The 20,255-nt window shown below is 34.1% G+C and overlaps 1 protein-coding gene across 7 annotated transcripts in view; it reads right to left on the bottom strand.

Annotated features, from left to right (window-relative positions):
• SNTG1 (syntrophin gamma 1) overlaps nucleotides 1-20,255 on the bottom strand; it is a 314,340-nt gene that overhangs the window by 62,941 nt on the left and 231,144 nt on the right. For all 7 annotated transcript variants that reach the window (XR_013340046.1, XM_077783688.1, XM_077783680.1 and 4 more), the window contains one exon: nucleotides 7,726-7,764. Coding sequence is in view for 6 of the 7 variants with exons in the window: in XM_077783688.1 (XP_077639814.1) it covers nucleotides 7,726-7,764 (39 nt within the window). In the remaining variant the exon portion in view is untranslated. The remainder of the gene's footprint in view (nucleotides 1-7,725; nucleotides 7,765-20,255) is intronic.

Here is a 20,255-nt window from a genome sequence, read left to right on the forward strand (position 1 = left end):
GATGATACAATTCCCCAAGGAATAATGTGTGTATAGGCTTATTGAACACTTCCTTCTAGTATACTAAAATTGATGTTATTCCTGGGAACTTTTACACTCACTTGATGCAATAAAAGAGACATTGCAATAAAGCATTGCAACATTTTTATTTCTAGCCTCAGCCTCCAATGAAAATTACAATCTCTCCAGACAGAACAAATTCATACCTGTAAGCTACAGATACGAACAATTCCTTATTTAAGGGAGGCTAGAGGAAAAAAAAGTTTCACCTATACTTAATCTTTCTAAGTATAACTGGGGGAAAAAAAGAAAAAAAAAGGAAAATAAAAGAAAGATCTATTTATTTTGTGGGTATTATAGAATATTCTGAGTTGGAAAGGATCCACCAGAATCATTCAATCCAACTCCTGGTCCTTCACAGAACACAGCTAAGAACAGCTTCATTGTCCAAATGATTTTTGAACTCACACAGGCTCAAGACAGTGACTCTATTTCCAACTTTTCCTTATTTTCTCTCTTTGTTACCATTTTTCAGGAACTTCTACAGCACAAATGCATCATTAAGGCATCTATTTCCAATCATGAATGCTGAAAGTTGCTTCCTGTTCTGCTGCTTTGTTGGCCTGTTTGGAAAGTAACTATCCCATCCTACGGAAAAAGATGGAAATATTCGTTGTAGTAGAATAAAAGGTCCTTTCTTGGTTTAATGTTTGCTACTTATTTCTAGTCTTAGACATCATAAATATTCAAATCCTACCGAAAATCTGTGCTTCAAATTGCAGGCATCCTTTTCACTGTCCCATTATGTTACATAGCCCATTACTTGGGTAAATTCCATAATATCAGATCCAAACATGTTTAAAGTGGGATCTAGTCATGTCATGCATATAAACAGAAGATGGGGTAAAATGATGCAATAAAAGCAATGTCTTTGATTGTTATTTAAACTCAGTGGTTTCTCACTATCTGACCTCACTGTAGATACAGAATTATGCTTCTGGGGAAAAGTATTTGTCCATACTGTTACGACAAACAGAAAGCAATTATTCCTTTGATTACATCTGCTACAGCATTCTGATTCAGAACACCTCAGGATGCATTCAGACAGGATCAAGTTTTATTAGGATGTTGAGAGCACCTTGTTGCAAAAGGTAGCAGCTGAAGGGAAAGCTCTTATTAATGTAACCTAGAAATTACAGCACTCACAAAGTCAGTCTATCAGATGTGTATCTTTCATCTTCTAACCTAACCACCAACTTAAACGCTGAGGACTCCTTTTGAAGCTATGACACTATATAGAAACACACAAGATCAGAATGAGCCTGAATTCATGCTCAAGTGTGTAAATACAAAGTGAAGGATCTGGTAAAAATCTCAAAAGCTGTCCACTTACCAGTCAAGTACATTTAAGCTATAGCTATCACCCAAAAATAGGCATAAATATATAATTTTTTTAATACACATGTATTTATTTATTTATAGTTATCTGCTTATTTGTTTAGACCACTAATGTACAATAACTAGTAACTCTTCTCAAACCCATAAGTAAGTAACATTTTTTTATCTACTTATCAATTTATTGTGTAGCTGTGGGACATGTCTATGTCACTCACTTTGAAAATTCTACAACAGAGCAAGGCATTTAGAACCCCCTCATTCATCCATCCTATTTAAACCTTTAGTGGAGATACAGTGCATTCACCCCTGTACTGGCTGAAGTATGAACACACAGCCAACACAGGTAATTTAATTTGGTCAGGAAAACTACCCTTACTGAAAGGAATTCTCAGTGAGAGATATTAAGATTGCAGATGGGGGAAAAAAAAAAAAGGTAATACTTAAAATACTAATGAGTTAGTATTAGAAAAAAAAAAGACAAGAAAATAAATGAGAAAATATGTAAATGAAGATGAAATTCTACTTGAGGCAAAATTGAATTTGCTGGACATGCAGAAAGTATTTGATTCACAGCTTGAGATTTATATTTTGAGATTTAAATAAGAACTTGATATAATCACTCTTTGGTATCATCTAAATTTCCAGCAGGTGTCCCAATTACTTTCATCCTCTCATGAGCTATAAGGTATGCAGCCCTAGGACAGAAGCATTGCTATCCAATAACTGCATCAAGTGACTCACAACATGAATTTTATCTAGCTCATCAGGTAATAGACTAGCTTGAGGAAGCTGTCTGACCTTCCTCTCAAAAGTCAAAATGGTTTCCTCAGCCTAAAATCTTTAACAATCTACCATGTGTATTACCTTCTAAAATTTTTTGTGCCCTGAAGTTCAAAAGCTATTCCAGACTACTAAGTAAAAGGAAGAAAAATTTTTTATTGGCAACAGGAAGCATAGTTTTTATCATAGAGACTGCCTCAGAAGAATCTAAAACAATTACATAAACTGCTCAGGGAAAAACATTTCATGTCAACCACAAAAACTTTTCAATATAGGTAGATATACAGATAGAGATATTCAGTTTGTCTTACAGAAAGCTCAATAAAGTATCGATAAGCAACCTAAGCCTTTCAAGGGTATATGTTATGCAGCAATAATCCATGCTGAGTGCCATAGATGGCTGACAATGGCAGGGAATTAGCTCGACACAATTTACACCCTATTGTGCACTTCTGCTTAATTTAACAGCAAGAACTCAGCTTCCTCTGTGTGTTTCTATAATCATTTAACAATAGAAGCTTCATTCCAGAGATTTTCCTTCAAAATAAACCTGATCAAGTCCTGACTGTGACAACAGATGGTGATAGAGCAGATGTACCATTGCATCTGAAAGTTCAGTGACTGTCAGTCAAGAGCTGCAGGATGGCTACTATGAGGTAACACAGAACAGAATATTGGAAAAGAATTAATTAGCTCAACAGACAAGCAAAATTAGGAAGAAAAAACCTACAAAAATAATACACTAAGGAGAGGGAAAAAAACTCCACTGTTCTTAATGTACTTCTAGAACAGACTTGTTTTCTTTTGAGGACATGTCATATTTCAGAACTCTCTGCTTAATCACTGCATTTTCAAAATACCAATACAACAGCAACAGAGCCTATTATCCTGTAATTAGTAATAATAAAAAAAAAGGTTTGTGTTGTATTTCATACAGGTGTTTATCAGTCAGATGTTGTCCTATCAGTCTTATAAACTCACTTGAGCAATGGAATTCACCTTTTCAGATGCAATAGAGATGCAACACATCTCTGTGTGTTGCATCTCTAAGCAAAGAGCACTGGCTTGATTAACAGGAAAGAGTCACCATGACATTTGTGTGTAATCACCTTTATGCAGTACATGCAATTCAGGTTTTACTAAATAAACCCACTGAGTCAAGCTTTTAGAATTGATTTTAAATGAGATTATTCTAACTTTAGAACTTTAATAAAACTGGTCAACACCCCATTAAAGTGGAATATGAGGTGATACAACATAGCTGATCGATAGATGTGTAGATCTATCTATGTACATAGATGTGTATAGTTGTTTTTATTACATTATAGAAGAATTAAAAGGAAATAGACATAACCATGTATATTTTTGAATGCCATCAGGTATATACCATCACCTCATTCTTGGCCATCAAGAGGAAAAAGTCTGCAAAACAGGATTCTTGACTGTGGAATCTGACACTCACAATGATACCCCAGTTTCTGGCCTTAGTATGGCATCAGTTCATTATGCCATAATCCTGCTGTAAAACTGAGTTAAACACAGTTAAACACTCTTTCTCATTCTCACATGATTCTCATTATTAACTGTCAACTTTGAATAGACCAGCTACCAATTATTTTCCCATAAAGCAGGAAAATTCTTGAGGGACACATTATCCTTTAAAGCTAAAATTATTTAATAAAAATTTCCTATCTTCTGTAGATACAAATATTTCAAAAAGTCTCACACTACTTGTGGAAAGAAGAGAAATAGTGTTCAAAAAAAAGGATTATAGCATTCTTCCCCATTATTATTTTTTTTGTGTGTGTGTGAATTCAGCATATGAAATTTGAAGGGTCATGCCCTTTGTGTTCATCCTAGTGGACATGAGACACACAACATAGGAAAAGAAAGTTTTAACTACACTCCTCTGCCATGATATTTTTATCTGCTTCATGTGAAACCTTTTGATTTGACTGTTGCCCATGTGGTAGAGAAGCAAGTGTCTATTATATTTGTGAACATGTATGTGAACATAGCAATAATCAATGAAATGAAAAATCCACTCCTTGAATTTGCCACATGCCGTATCTGCTTTGTACCACTGCCTTGTTGAGTGAAATGGGAGACAGAAAGTTATGACTTTCCCAGCTGCAATTTTTGAACATTTTACTTACTTGTTCATGTAGGGACAGGAAGAGGTGAATTGCAGGCCAGACTAAGATTTAGATCTAAACCTTGAATTCCACTGTGTATCTAAGCCAGATGTTGCCAAGTCATCCTCCTGGCATGGCAACCAGTAAAAGCCAAATCCCAATGAATCCCAAAAAGCAAATGAGAGTTAGAATGTGAAGTAAAATTTCTAGTAGCTGGAGGCTACATTTGGTTTCTCACCCTGAAAAGGATCAGAAGGCTTTATAAGGACTGCCCAATGCTCATTTCTCTAGATGCTATCAAGTCGATTTTCAGCCGAGATCAGCATATTTGCAAATTCATGGTGGATAATGAAAAGATTGAGAATTGAAAAGGAATGGGCAGTGTTTGTCCTTATTACACCACCACAGCTTATTGTCCTTACTACGCCACACCTGTCATTTGGAAAGAGCCAGCAGGGAGTCAATGCTGCCTTTCAAAACTCACCTTCCTAATGATGGCTCTCACAGGAGCTGACATTTGCTGTAATCAGTGTAACAGCTCATCAGAGGTCAGGAGTCCCAAGAAAAGGAAACATGACCATGTTTCCACTCCCATCTTGGCTGATCAACTAGAGAAGCCTCTGGCTGAAGCCTTGAAATATATTATTTTCTCTGAATTTATGGAATTTTTGTCTACAACATCATACTTCTTAGTGCTTATTTGAAATATTCAGTACATTTTGAGTCCAAAATTATTTATTTTTCTCAACCACTTGCTATTATGCTATTAAATGTTGCTATTTATATCCAATGCATACAATTCCAATGTAGCAAACACAATTAGTTTTCTATTTTTTACCATTTCAAGTGTTCTTTTAATCACTGTCAACTCAGAGAGGGGGAGCTTTATTTCCCTCTTGTCCTACAATCTTTTTCAAACATTTCTTTTTGTCTGTGGAGTCCTCTTCCAGCATTTTTTGCATATTTGCACCACTATTAAATGTACTACCACCATTCTGAGAACTTCTTATTGCTTCATGATGTCCAAATAATTACTACCTTCTTATCAATATCCATCACCTTTAAATTTTAAATTTAAATTACTATATGTTATCTTTCTAATGATTTTCCAGACAACCTACCTTCACAATTACTGTATTAAACGAAACTGCCACATTATGTACAGTCAACAAGACTTTTGTAATTACTTTTTCTTTTATCTGTTTAACTTGTTGCAATATTGAAATGTCTGGATAATACTATTGGAGTTACAGCATCTTACACACCTTTGCAGGTACATTTGTTTTCGCATTGTAATGCTAATAGATCTGTCTGTGCTCCTATTGTCTTCTCCATATCAAGAATATTTTCCTGAAGGTATTCTATGGGTTGGTTCCTTGACTCTAGTTTGAAAACTGCCTTCCCTTTTTATTTCACTAATTAAAATCCACATATATATGTATAAAAATTCTAAGTGAAAATAACCTTCAATTACCCTGCTAGTGCTAATTAAAAAAAACAACCAAACAAAACTCTGGGTATTTGTTAAGTGAAATTAAATATTTGTTTGCTTTTTTTTAAAGTATAATAGGATGAAGACAGCTTTCAAGTTCGTGATGTATTTGCAGAAAGAAGTTAAAACTAGCTGTTCAACCTCTTAGACAAAGATTAATTTTATTCAAAAAAATCAGGATGACAAGACTATTTGAGATTTTAGATAAATTTTTAGATAAATTATGTGTTGATATAACAAGTAAAGAGTCCTGTTTCTTCTCTGCATACCATGTTGATATCTGTTGCATATGAAGACAGAAATTAATCTTACATTTGTAGCCTTTTCTGATTCTACTAAAAAATATTATTTAACTATTTCACTTAAATTAGGTGATTTTCCTAACTTCTTTTATGATAAAAAACAACAACTGTCTCAATATAAGGTTAGCCAAAAACGGAAATCTGGTTTTGAATTCAATGTTCCCTAAAATTTCTGACATCCACAGATAAGTAAACCTTTTTCTTCTCCAATATTTGACAGGCAACAAGACCTTACCAGTCTCACTGCCCATCAAACCAGCCTCTTTCCCATTTGACCTTTTGACTGAGTTTCTTGGAGTGCTCTATAGTATTTCTTTCGGAGTATAATGATTGGTGCTGTTGAGAGATTAATGCACTATAATTACAGGCTGTCCTGACAGATAGCATGGCCAAAATGCCTTGCTGACTCCATGTGCCAAGGGTTCCAAAGCAGCAGAGATCCCTAAATTATATGTTAGAGTGGCAGCACATTTTAACTGTCATTTATTTTTTTTTGTCTTCATTTTTTACAGTAATAAAAGCAAGGAGATAATTTCAGAGTAAATCATAACATTTAAAATGGAGCCAATTAACTGCTTTTTGTTCATTAAGTCGGTATCTTCTTCCTTCTTTTGAGATAGGAGCATATTTTATATGCATATAGTGCATCTGATGTTATGTAAATTGTTATGAAAATTCCCAAATGCAAATACTAACTTCATCTATTGTAATGTCATCTATTGTAACATTTATACTTACCCTTATATAGTTGTTTTTATTAATATTAGTAGTATTATATAATTTTCATTAATTTTTTGCATTTTTGCATCTTCTCATGAAGAAAACAGAAAACAAAATAGAATTATCTACCTCCTTTGTGAGTTACACTCAGTGCAAGTCCATATAAATAAAGGTGGATTAGAGAAAGGGAACTGAGAAATATATTGGCTAACTGCAGATTTGGAGTAAGGGAGGTGAAAACACTTTTCTTCCTCAAGCCTGTCTCCTCTTGAAGGCAAGTTTACAGCTCAGTCCTATATATATTTCTCTCCTTTCATGAGGAATCATTTTTTTTCTTATGAACCATATTGCTTTATTTCCCTTTAACAAGTTTCTTTGAGTGGAAATTATCATTATATAATTAATAGTTATCATACAAAACATATACATAATTAATTGCGCAGTGTACTGAGTTTTACCTTGGTAATTTTTATTCATATTTTGCTTAAATAGTTGTGCAGATATTATTTTTTTTTACCTATATTTGTCAACTGGTAAAAAAAAAAAGAAGAGAAAAAAAAGACCATACATTTTCAGAATTTTGGAACTATGATTTATTCTCGTAAATTCTGTAAAGGATAATGACAACATTCCCCTTTTATAGTAAAATTGGTAAGACACAATCTGAAGAAAAGTGTATATACCTGCATCAAGTTAATTTGAAAAGATTAGGAATGTTCTTACTTTGATGAAACACTCCAATTCCCTTTGAGAAAGTAAAAACACCAAGGAAATCTCTAAAGAAAATCTACTGAGAATTTCTTCAGGTAAAACAATGAACAGCTATTGCACAATTAAAGATAGTTAAAGTGAGAACTTGAATTATAAATTAAAAAAATCCAAATTTTCTTTTTCTTACCTGCTGGTTTACGGGAAAATTCCTGTTGATTTTTTTAATCTATAAAAATGAATAAAGAAATAGGTTAATACTCAGCCACTAGAATGAAAAACAAAACAAAACAAAACAAAAAAACCCTCTGGATTTTAGACACATATATTAGACTCTCCAAATTATGCTTGCAAAAAAGAAAATAAAATCTCCTGCATTATAGGAACTGAAACCTTTGGCAAGCTCATTTGAACAATGGGATATTTCTGCGATCACTGTGGTTCATTCTGCTGTTTAGAATCCAGGAGACGTGAATACACACAAAATTATTTCTAAATTCTGAAACACTATGTAATTTTCTTGTATTTTTTTTTCTTATTAGAAGATATAAAAGAAACTAGAATATTTAACTCTAAATAAAATTATTTCAAAGCAATTTGCTGCCAATCACCAAAGTCATCAAACTCTCAGCAAGTTCATTTCCTTAATGAATGATGAAGGAACAGCTGGAACAGCTTTGGAAACATCACTTACTCTACCCTTTTATCCTAGGTGCAAAATCAAGTATGCAAAATCAGTTCTGATAATTGTTCAAGTAATTTTTTTTCTTAAAACATTCAACAATATCCCTAGGTAAAAAATAAAGAGAAAACCAGGCTGAGACACTTAATTCATGACAAGCTTCTGTTTAGACCTGCAGTTCATGGACTCCATTTGAACAAGCATTGCCAGCTTTCTAACACAGAAGTGTCCAATACAAAGAGAATTATGTATAGAACATACTCGTTTCTACCATTACTAGAAGAAAAATGTCGTTTTTAAGCATAAGCTCTGAAAGATTTTGACAACCTAGTAAATCTAAAATGTGCATTCATGACAGATACCTAATACCTAGAATAAAAACATATTTAAACTAAAGACATTGTCAACTAGGTCTCTGTATAGAATGTAACTGAATGATCTTCAAAGGCCTAAAAACACAGTATAACATTAAACTGCTTCAACCAACTTGCAACATCTTTTTAGAAGAAAAGAAGAATCACCACTGAATTTCCTCCACTGTTTACAATATTGTCCCTAAACAGCTACATGCAGAGATGTGAATGGCAGTGTGTTTTGCAGACTTCAGAACCAGGTTGCACTCACAAGCTCTTTGAATTCCTCGTGCAAATACTGAGCAAGTGTCACTGACATCCCATAGTTTTGTTACCAAAGAATAACTCCCACTGTCAAGAACATGCTGGCAAGGAATTTCAGTTGGTTTTCAAATGTATCCTGCATCAAAGGTGTCAGAAGAACATTTCTACCCTTCCTTCTTTCTTCAATGTTTCAATGTACATTGAGTAAAATTTATTTCCCATATCTAAAATATTTGGTAATTAAAACCTAAAAGTAAACATTTTCCAGAAAGGAAGAGAAAAAAAAAAATCTTCAGTTACTTTGCTGGTTATCTAAAAGGGAAATGTTGCTTCAGTCTTCCATAACTTTACTGAACTCACTGTAATGCTATGTGTAATTGAGCACAATCATAGCCCACAGCTCTATGTAACTGATGCAATTAAATAAAATTTCTTTTCACCAGTACAATACACTGCAAATATATATGTGAACGTAATGTTTATAAATAAAACACACCAGCAGATACTATACTAAAAAAAACAGGTGTTCTGAGAACGTTAGTTAGAAAGTTGTGTTTATATAGAGCAATTAAAAATCAGGAGTGGCACAAAAGGAGACAGAAGCTAGAAAACAAACTCTTGTGTGAAGACAAAGACAATATAGGCTGATTTGAAGTTAGCAAGAACTACTTGCTTCTAATTCAAGCACAAAAAACCAGATGCTGAGGGGTGATATTCTATTCTGATTCAATTTCCATGAGTGCAAATTAGGAAAAAAAAAATCTAAGAACACCACAGAGAAAGTAATTTGGGACCTGATGATCAATTCAAGGTGGAAGGAGGAAGAAGAAGTCAAAAAGAAGGTCTCTGCAGTATCTTGCATCTGACAAGCAAATAGGTAAGTAGTGATAATACAAGACCAATAATGGAATCATAGAAACACAGAATGGTTTAGATTGGAAGGAGTATTAAAGATCATCTAGTTCCAAGCCTCTAGCATGGTCAGGGACACCTTTCACTAGACCAGGTTGTTCAGAGCTCCATCCAGAGCTCTGGCTTTGAAAACTTTCAGGGATGGGAAGAATATATTTTAGTGAAAGCTATCAAAGACTGGTTCAAAGCGTAACTGATTGTTAATGGTACAAATATATTTTACTAGATATGTTCCAAAAATTCATCTCACAGTATGTTTGGACATCATAGATATGAAGAATACTTGTCAGGGAGATGATATGAAGTGGAACATAATGAAAAATGTCCCATGGCCAAATTCAGTCATTTTTGTGCACAAGATGTTGCAACCACAGATGGATATTTTCACAGTGATGGCTATGCAGGGAACACAGCACTTCTCACTAGGAACACAAACGAACAGGCCTTGCCTTCAGGTGTGCATGATGACTGCAAATATTTGGGGCTTTTTGGATTTTATTATTTAAAAGTATCTGTGACAGAGAAGCAGTAATGCAGAAGAATACTGTTCCATACTACTATCTTTCTGCATGAATTGCAGCCTATTATTGTTGTCCTCTGCTGAAATGCAACTGATTAAGCTCATAAAAGCTGGGGTTTAAATTTTCACATTCAGTTAAAGCTGAACTGAATTGTTCATTCCTCTGAGAGATACTGTTTCAGACCTTCTTGGGGCAAATAGCACAGCAATAAGTATTTTCAGTTTCTGTATGAGGATTTTAAAGTGTAATTTGAAAACTACTATTTATTAGAGGCTTTTTTTCCCTTTCTTACCTATTTATATTAATGAAATTTACTATTCCAATTTAATCACAGGATCCCCATGAGATGATGAGGAAATGTATCTTTCAATAAACACCAAGGACTCTTAAGAGAAGTAAGATCAAGAGATTCCAGGTTTCTCCAGTCCTTAAAAATGTAAATAGAAGCAATCAGATGTTTGAAAAATCTATGTGTACCACACTTGGTTTGATCCTATTTCATGATAAACTATACTGTAAATTAGACTCAAAGTTCTAAAAGGATAATGGGAAAGATGACTAATAGACAATTAAGATTCAGGTACTACATCTGGTCCTCTACAAGAAAGAATACCAGAGCAGGTATTAGTTGTTAGGACAGAGATCCTGACAGAGACCATTCCCTTGGAGTACCTAGGGGAACAGTCAAGACTGAAGGGCATCATACAAAACAAGTGGGCACCAGTGCCTGCTCAGCCTTTTGCTGACTTAGGCAGCAAATAAGATACTCCCACACTTTCACATAGGATTTGATCTCTCTTCTTTTTTTTTTTTTTTTTTTTTTTTCCTAGTCTGGGGATATCATATAACTTTGCAGGTCACAATAATTTTCCATTTTAAAAATGTTTTATTTTTTAATTTATACTAGCCATTTATATGGATTTCCCCAAACAATTTAGACTCTGTAACCTTCTCTATCAATTGTTTGCATTACACAACTGCTGACTCACATTCATTAACAGATATTTAAAATAAAATAGCTTAAGAAGAATGTAAATTCATTGCATAGTTCATCTCATGCATAGAGACAAACAACAATATATTTTGTGCCATTGGGATGTTAAGTGATTTCAAACAGGAAGCCAGATCATTAAAATTTGACAGAAAACATGAGTCCATGCTGTGACAATCTTATGTTAATGAATAAGAAAGAGTACATAACACTTCAAATTATTAGTTGGTTAGTCTTACTTTCTGTCCTTGCAAGGTTTTTGTTTACTCAATGGGATAGGTAAATTGTAAGATTGTGAAATTTTGTTGTCCAAGGGTTTATGTGCATTGAAAGAATCAGAGAAGATTTGAAAGAAGCACACAACAGCCCCAACAAAATACATCCTATATTCGTGAATGCATGCAAATATATGTATAATTGCCTTTAGAACAAATATAGAAATTCTTGGTGCTGGTTTTATAAGCTGCAGTAGATTTTAGAGTTCACACTAAAAATCTGTATAAGCTAAGTTATGCAAAATTATCAGTCAATATATTCTGGAAAATATGGGAGCATAGGAAGTACTTAATTCACATCTGCTTCTTGACCTACCAGTGATGGCACCATTCTCTGTCATGTGTTGATCACATTTTACCAGCTAAATGGTTCAAAGGATAAAAGATGGGGATTACTTCCATCATTCCTGGCATTTTCCTGTCCTAGTTGGATTTTTCTCAAGACTAGACACACTGGATTGCAAACACACTCAGCCTGAAGGAGCTCAGCATCAACTTCCTTGAAGGAAGAAAGGAGAAAACTCCAGAATATACGAACAGTTGCATAGAGGAGAGGCTTGATCCAACACTGAATAATGCATAAGCACAAGCTTGACCTCTTCTTTCGAGTCTGTTCCTATAGATACCTGCAGACTGAGTCATCCTCACTGTGGTTCCTAGATGAGAACAAAAGTGAGAACCAAGATGATATGTTTCAGCTTATATAATCAATGTTATAAAATCTCTCTTGGGAGTAAAAATATTACAAAAAGAGATCAAATATATGTAAACTTCACAGACAATGAGGACACAGTAGACATTATTCAGGAAGTCCCTAATCAGTTGTCTGAAGAAGTCCTAAAGTAGCAGATGGCTAGAAAGACAAAAAGAAATATAACTATGCTTTTGTTATCACCAGACACAGGACTAGATAGATCTTTATTCTGGTACAGTTTAACAGTTCTCATGAATCATCTTAATCCATATGGAAACTAAAATGTTTCATTTTAATCCTACATAGGAGTAGAGGAAGTGGGTCCCAAGATAATCTTGAGGTCACATCTGGAAAGCAGAACTCTAGAAGCTTCCTCTTAAATCCTACTGACTGTCTTTTTTAGCCAGCTGTACAAAATAAGCAGAGAGCATCCATGCTTTAGTGTGCTCCCATAAATGCAGATATTTGATAAATACTTTTGGGGACAACAAAGTTTAGCTAGTAAAAGTCAGGAGTGCACCTCCAAAAACAGAAGCAGGTGAATACAGATCATTCTTAAGAGAGATGTCGAACTTTTGAAAGAAAATATTTGTATATTGAGATTTATTAGTTATTTAGGACACATTTTAGCATTATCAAAGCATGAATGGCCATCTGAAATATGATCACAAACCTGCATATTATTAAACCTTTTTTCTTTTTCCCTCAAAAGGATTCAGTGATACATTGAACAGCACAAACACAGAAGAAATAAAAGGATATCAGAAAGAAATACCAGATTTGTGCCTATTACACGGAAGCATAGTGGGAGCCCTAAGGACAAAACCCTAAAATCTACTCTTCAAACATCTGTGAAGTTCCAATAATAGGATTGCAATTAATTTTACCCCAATTAATTTTTTTTTTAAAAGTATTGTACTTTTTTTTACTTGACAGATGAATGGCATCACTCAATTCTGCAATATTTAACTGCCATTCCTAAAACTGCATGTCACCTTAATGACAATATTTTTATTGTGTCTCTTTACACTGTGTTTGCAAACTGTTTATAAACTGTGTTGCAAACAGTTTTATAACAGTGAATCTCCATAAATAAAATACCAACAGCAATATGCATACTATTAGAGACACTGAAAACAAATTAAATCCAGTGCCTGAAGAAGCTATTATGGTCCCATCTGAAAGTAAGAAACAAGTCTCTTTGTACTGAAGATGTATTAGAAGGACTGTGAACAGGAAGAATTGAAAAGATATGGAAAAAACCTGACAAAGAGACACTGGAATCATGCTTCAGATAACGAAATGCAACTGGATAAATATGGCTTATATCATAATAGTAGTTGCTCACTGGAGTATGATTACTGCAGCATCAATCACACTAACAGTTAAAAAATCTGGTGCTACTTATTACTACAGAGCAAGGAAGCCATGTCATTTTTCCAGCAGAAACCAGACTTAAAACTCTTAAATTAAACTATTAAAAATTGATCTATATGTCTCTCCTGGTGTAAGAATCCAGATTTAATTATCTCCTGATTTTTCAAGACAATTAAATATTATAGATAAGCCCAAATTCTATTTTACTTTTCACTTACAATTTTATTACAACTTAATGTTTAGACAATATAATGCCCAGTATATAGTATTTGGTTTCAGAATTCTTCACAGAATGATGGGGAAAATCTTTAATAGTATCCACAGTTCATCTTATCCTAGTATTTATGAGTGCAAGTTGTAAGCACTGATATGAATTTGTCAAATTCTATGATAATACTAAAGAACAGCAACATATGGTTGAAAAGCAACTCAATCAATTAAAGCTGTTTGTCGAACCCATTTGTACAGTCCTGCCATGATGAGTCTCTTAATGGCTCATAAGTCAATCTATTAGCAAATACACCTCTATTTAGCATTGGAAGTTCTCCTTATATTAAACCAGACTTCTTCCAGTTGCAGTTAAATCACATTGCTTCTCATGTAATCCATCACAGAAACAAAAAAGAAACTGCTTACTCTTTATGTAGTTTTTCTTAAGTTAAAACATTATTCTTTGAAACATTATTCTTTTCAGGCAAAGCCAGTTCCATTTCACCCTGTATTTTCTTGCAAGTTCATGCTATTGTCAAAGAAGCCAGAGCCTATTTTGGTAGGCTACTTTTGCATATGGACACTGAATGACACACATTTTTCCTGAATGATCAGGAGAACTGGCTAACGCACTACAACAGCTCTGATCCCCTCAACCTTCCTCCAAGAGTCTTGAGCCACTTTTTATCTTCTTAGAGTGACACAGAAATCAGTCATGCCTGCATGAAGGAGCAGTCACATGTAATCGTCATTTGACTGGATGGCTTTGGCTATATCCCTCAGATTTAAGCTCCTGGTAAACAGAAGACTTCCCACAATATCAGGTCCAGGCACTAGACCAAAGTTTTCATCACACACAGGAGTGAGTCACTCATGACCAACCAATATATCTTTTCCTCATGGGAAGAATGATCCTTAATCTCACAGCTTTTCCAGCCTGCCAAGCTTCCATTTTATTTTTAATCCACTCTGTCATTAGGCTTGAAACTTCCGCTCCTGTGGGCAGCACTTGAATGCATCACTGACTGAGGAGGGATCATTTCCCTATGAAGAAAATCTGTGAGTTGAAATAGCTTGTTAGCTAGGTTTTCCTCAGTCACAGTAGGTGCTATTGTAGATCTTCCTGGCTTGTTACCAATCACCTTCTCCACACCCCCATTCCAGATTTCACCCTCTCTGTCAGCTTTCCTTTGCAATTTCTCTAACTACTTCTTAAGAGATTTCACCAGCACATACATTACAGCTGAGGCATCTTCCTCGCTCCTCAGCCTTCTTTGGGAAGGGAACTGCAAACCATAACTCCTACAAATTCAGTTTAAAGTTTGGATTTAGACATCTATACTTTTGGTTCCCACCTAAAGTTTCCACTTGAACTGTTAGCAAGTATTGGAAAAAAAATATATCACTACCCCACTGACATTTTCATCAGAGGTTTGCTCTGTATATAATATATTTGCTGAAGGTCATTACTGTCCTTTTATTCCTTCCCCCTAAAAGTCCTATCCATAGCTTTTGAGCCACTTTACTGAGTCAAGTGGCTTCTTTCCCTTTAGGTCCCTCTTTCCAAACTGGTCTTTTCATTCTGATTGGACTGAAATAGAATAAAGCAGTTTGTTGAAGACCACAACTGAACATATTTTGTTCCTCTGTCCTCAGTCTATAGACAATCTGCTGACCTTGCTCATGAATTGCCAAGTTTGCATTGTTTCAGGATTCCTCAATTTTGTACAGATAATAACATTTGCAGTTCACAGTCCAGCATTTTATATGAAAAAGGGGGCAGTAAAATAACAAAAAAATGAGAAATTTTATGCCATTACATAATATACAACTGTATATAAAATGAGACAATTAACTGTCTTGACAGAACCTAATAGAAATTTAGCTAGTGATTTTTAAAATACGTTTAATACTTACACCACAGCATACCAGTCTAAATGAATTCCTGATGTCAAAATTCATTAAATTTGCCAGTTGCCAGTAGAATAGACAAATATCTTTACCTGAGGCAACAAAGCTAAAGAGGTTTTCTTTAGTCTTTACAGGTATTATATCTTCCCCCACTCCACAATCAACCTCTTCATTTATTTTAGTTTGAGTGGATTAAAAATAAAATTATAGAAACACCTTGTCTTTGTTGTGTTATGTCACATTTCACTTCTTCTGTCTAAAAGAATTACACAATTCTATTCTCTTGAAGCTCTCAGGAATAACAGCAATATTTGTGAGACAATTTGGCTGACAGCACCAGAGAAACTTCTTGTAAGCTAAAAAGTCACTTGTTATTACATTACTTAGATAATTTGCTTGACATAAAAGAAAATCAGTGTTGAGAATTAAGTTCACATGATAATAAACTTGGTATTAACACAATTGCTAAATTTTATATTACAAAAGAAAAAGAAATTTCATATAAACACCTGAGTTTTTCAGTACCCGTTTCTGCTGGAAGCTCCCCATTCATCTGTATAACTGATCATTTTAAATTCACTTGAAATACTACAAAATTATTTTGTACTGCTTGTATAGTTAAAAGTCATGTCCTCATATTTTATAAAATACACCCTGCCCCTCCTTCTGATATAGAACAGGTCTCACTCTACTCAGTATTCAGAATAATCACAGTCTCACTCTAGCACTGTATTAAGTTATACCCTGAGCTGACTTTTAATGAGATATTCTTTTGCAATACAGTTCCCAGATTGCCATAAATAGGACAAAATTGTACTCTTCTTAACCTTCTTTCCTTTAACAAGCCATTAGCTTAAAAAGTCTTGAATTTCATTCCCTGCTAAGAAATAGTTTTCTCTGTTAATCTACAATTTCACCTCAAAACTAAGAATTCATTATAAAACAGTATGCAAAAAGCTCTGTAAATATGGGTTTTCTCAAGTATCTTCTTGATTTTCAGAAAAAGAATGATCTACTGATCAATATGGCCAAATACAAGTGTAAAGAGCTGTGTGTGAGTGGGACCATGGATGAAAGGCAGGTCAAGGAGTAGAAGATGTCAAGGGAGAAAAAAGAGTAGGGTAAAAGTTTTTGCACAAATGAAATAATTTTCATCTCAGACTTTGTTGTTTTCCATCTTCTCCTTTGAGAAGTGTGTTAAAGGACCATTTAATTTTAACAATATTGTTAAACTGACACTAGTAATAGATGGCATATTTTTCTTGCTTTGGATATGATCTTTTAATCCTTAAATAGGAAGAAGTATAATAGTTAAGATCAATGGGATTTTCTTGAACATCTCATAACTTCTAATTTATTTGCATTAAGAATGGCTAAGACAGACACTGAGGATGTTACAAGCAAATTTATAGATGATTTTTACTTAAGTCTGCATTTTGGACAGATTTCAGAACAGCAACTCCCTGTCTAATTGCATTTCAGCAGTAAAGGAGATTGTTTAGTCAAAAGTATAGATTTTTGCTCTATCAGTATTTCTTGTAGTTCAAACATGATTTAGAGAGGGTCCATAGAAAGGCCACAAAGACAATCAAAAGACTGGGAAGCCTGCCATATAAGGAAAGGCTAAAAGTACTGGGATTGTTCAGCCTTGAAAATAGAGGGGTTAGGGGAGACCTTATTACCACGTTCCAGTATTTAAAAGGTGATTATAAAGATGGAGACTCCCTTTTTACAAGAGTCACATGGAAAACACAGGGGTAATGAGTACAAGATACTCCCGTGGAGATTCCAATTAAAAACAAGTGAGAAATTTTTGACAATGAGAACAATCACACATTGGAATAACCTCCCCAGGGCAGGGGTGGATTCCCCAGCTTTGGATACTTTTAAGATTCGCCTTAATGGGGTTCTGGGCATCTGGTCTAGACTGTGCATGTGCCAAGAAAGACTGGATCAGAGTATCCTTGATGTCTCCTTCCAACCTGATATTCTAAGATTCTATAATGCCATAAACTAATAAATACAAATAATAGTATCCCACATTTTCAAGATACCAAGGTTCAATTCTCTAATTCAACAGTTGTACAATTCTCTAAGTTTCAACATTAAAAAGGGATATTGAAGGAATATTCCTTATGACACTTAAATTACCGGAATCAATTAGAAAAATATTATTTTTTTTCCCACAATGTCTTCTCTCATTATTTTAGAGAAATTCTAGTTGTCCATTATAGACATTATCTTTCCTGAAAGAAAAAGGCACGCACACATTGAGAAAATTACTCCAGCAGTATAGTTAAAAGAAAAACCAGGCAACAAATTATTCAACAAAGGTATAATGAAGACAATGGCATAAGTGGAACATAAAAGCTATAATTTACAAGTGAAATGCATATGTCAAGCTGTAACAAAAACAGATGCTGCGTAATAAGTAATATTGTATGAGGTTACATTATTATATATTGTCACAATGAGAGAATTAACTGCATAAATTTGATATTATTATAAAAAAATTAAAATATAAATATACATATAAATGGTGTGTAATTTTAAGAAATTAGAACTAAACAAAGCAACTAAATATCTGATGAGCATCATGCCTATTCATAAAGCATAGACTGCTGTGAGAGCATAAGGTCAAAGCCAAAAACAAGATAATCCCAAAGATGTATGAAGGCAGCAATTCCATCAAATACAGAATTACTCTTTCAGTATGAGTACTAACTGTTCTCAGCAGTAATTAGGTGGATGTTAACACACACATTACAATTTGCAAAAGATTTAGTTTTGAGTTGGTCACAACTGAAAAAACCCAGTAATGAAATAAAGCTATATGAAGAGAATTTTTACTCTGAAACCATATGCACTGATTGTTCTGTGCCACACAAAATTTATAACTTCTACTTTACTGCTATTTATTTCATCTGGAAACTTTGTGTACTTAGCAAACAGATTTTGAACAGAAGCTCAATTTCTTGCAGGCTTTAAGTAATGAAATAAGGATGTACTTGGAGTGCATATATCTAAAATGCTTCTCACTAATGTATACCTGATACCCTCTCTGGTTTCTAAGATGATCAGACTTTATTCAAGATTGTGTCACACTTATTAATGGTGACAATAATCTGTTTACAACTGATCTATTGAGTAAATTCTAATCCAAAAGAGCATTCAATACCTTTCCTTTCTTGTCACTATCTGCTAATAATTTTCTTTTCAAAATTGAGTCAACCAACCCTTTTATTCTACTCTCTGTTATCAAAGGTATATATCAAAACTATTTGCACTCTTGCTGCTTGCCAGCTGAGGAGATCTCATCTTGTACTATCATGTTTCAGGTTCTACGTAAACAAAGAATATTTCCCAAACCCCTTCTCAATTACAAATTCTACTGTGCTACTTTTTTCCTATGTTTTGGGATACTAAAGAGTTAATGCTTTAGCCATAACACTTCCATTTCTTTCCTTTTCTTCCTTTTCTTTGGATAAGTAGAGTATGCATCTTACAGAAAATATGGCTATCTAGTGAGTTTTGATTATAAAGGTATTCATATGTGAAAATGTAAAAGAAGTTATTTAGCACTGGTAACACTGCATTGGTAGACTTATGCTCAACAGAAAATACAAATGAAATAACAGGAGTAAACACAGAGACAGAGACAAAGAATATAAAGAGCTAGCAAGAAGCTGATAAATGACTGATAAAAAGATTGGAAATGTTGAAAATAATCTCTTTATTAATATGAACTTTCCTAATCTTCTAATGCTTGAGATGGAATATGTCAACATACAAAAGAAAAAAAACAACATCTTTTTTTAAGCTGAAAGGATAGCATTTCTGGAGCTAAAGGGTTGTCAGTTCAAATCTAAAGGGAAAAAAAGCATTCATCAGTGTTGTAGTTTGACAATATTAGCCCAACGTGGCCAGAGGAGCGACACAGAGCAGGAATGAGGCAGGCTGGTTTCTTTATGATTTGCTGCTGACCTGGTCAAGATGCAAACTGCCTCCTAAGTCACCCCATTGTAAAGACTGAGTGGTATTATAATGAGGAGTAAGTAGGAGCTTCCACGAGTCTGTCTCTATGGTTTTAAAAAAAATGTAATCATAAAAAAAATAAGATGTGATTTATTTTGGTTTGGTCTATGAACTTAACAAAGGTAAAGGGAAGTGGGTTTTGGATCAGAAGACTAAATACGGTCAGATAGCTATAATTGCTTTAAGCTAGGTTTGGCATACAATCTATCCAGCTACGTAAATGGAAAATTATTTTACTGGTAGAGCCATCTGCAAGCCTGGATGTTCTAGAGTTCTATTTGCTATTTGAACAACAGGGAATACTCTTTTTTAAATTCAAATTACATACTCTGTTTTCCTGACTGCTGCTTATTATATTTTTGAGATGAAAATGCTGTTTATGGTTACTGTTTTGTAAATGAATGAGCTAATAGCCATACTGCTGCAGCAAGAGTAGTTAGCTTAATTAAAGTGCAGACATATTTTGCTAAATAGTCTGGAGAGGTATACTGACTA

The sequence above is a fragment of the Lonchura striata genome, chromosome 1 (genome assembly GCF_046129695.1).
Source record: "Lonchura striata isolate bLonStr1 chromosome 1, bLonStr1.mat, whole genome shotgun sequence".
Lineage (NCBI taxonomy): Eukaryota > Metazoa > Chordata > Aves > Passeriformes > Estrildidae > Lonchura > Lonchura striata.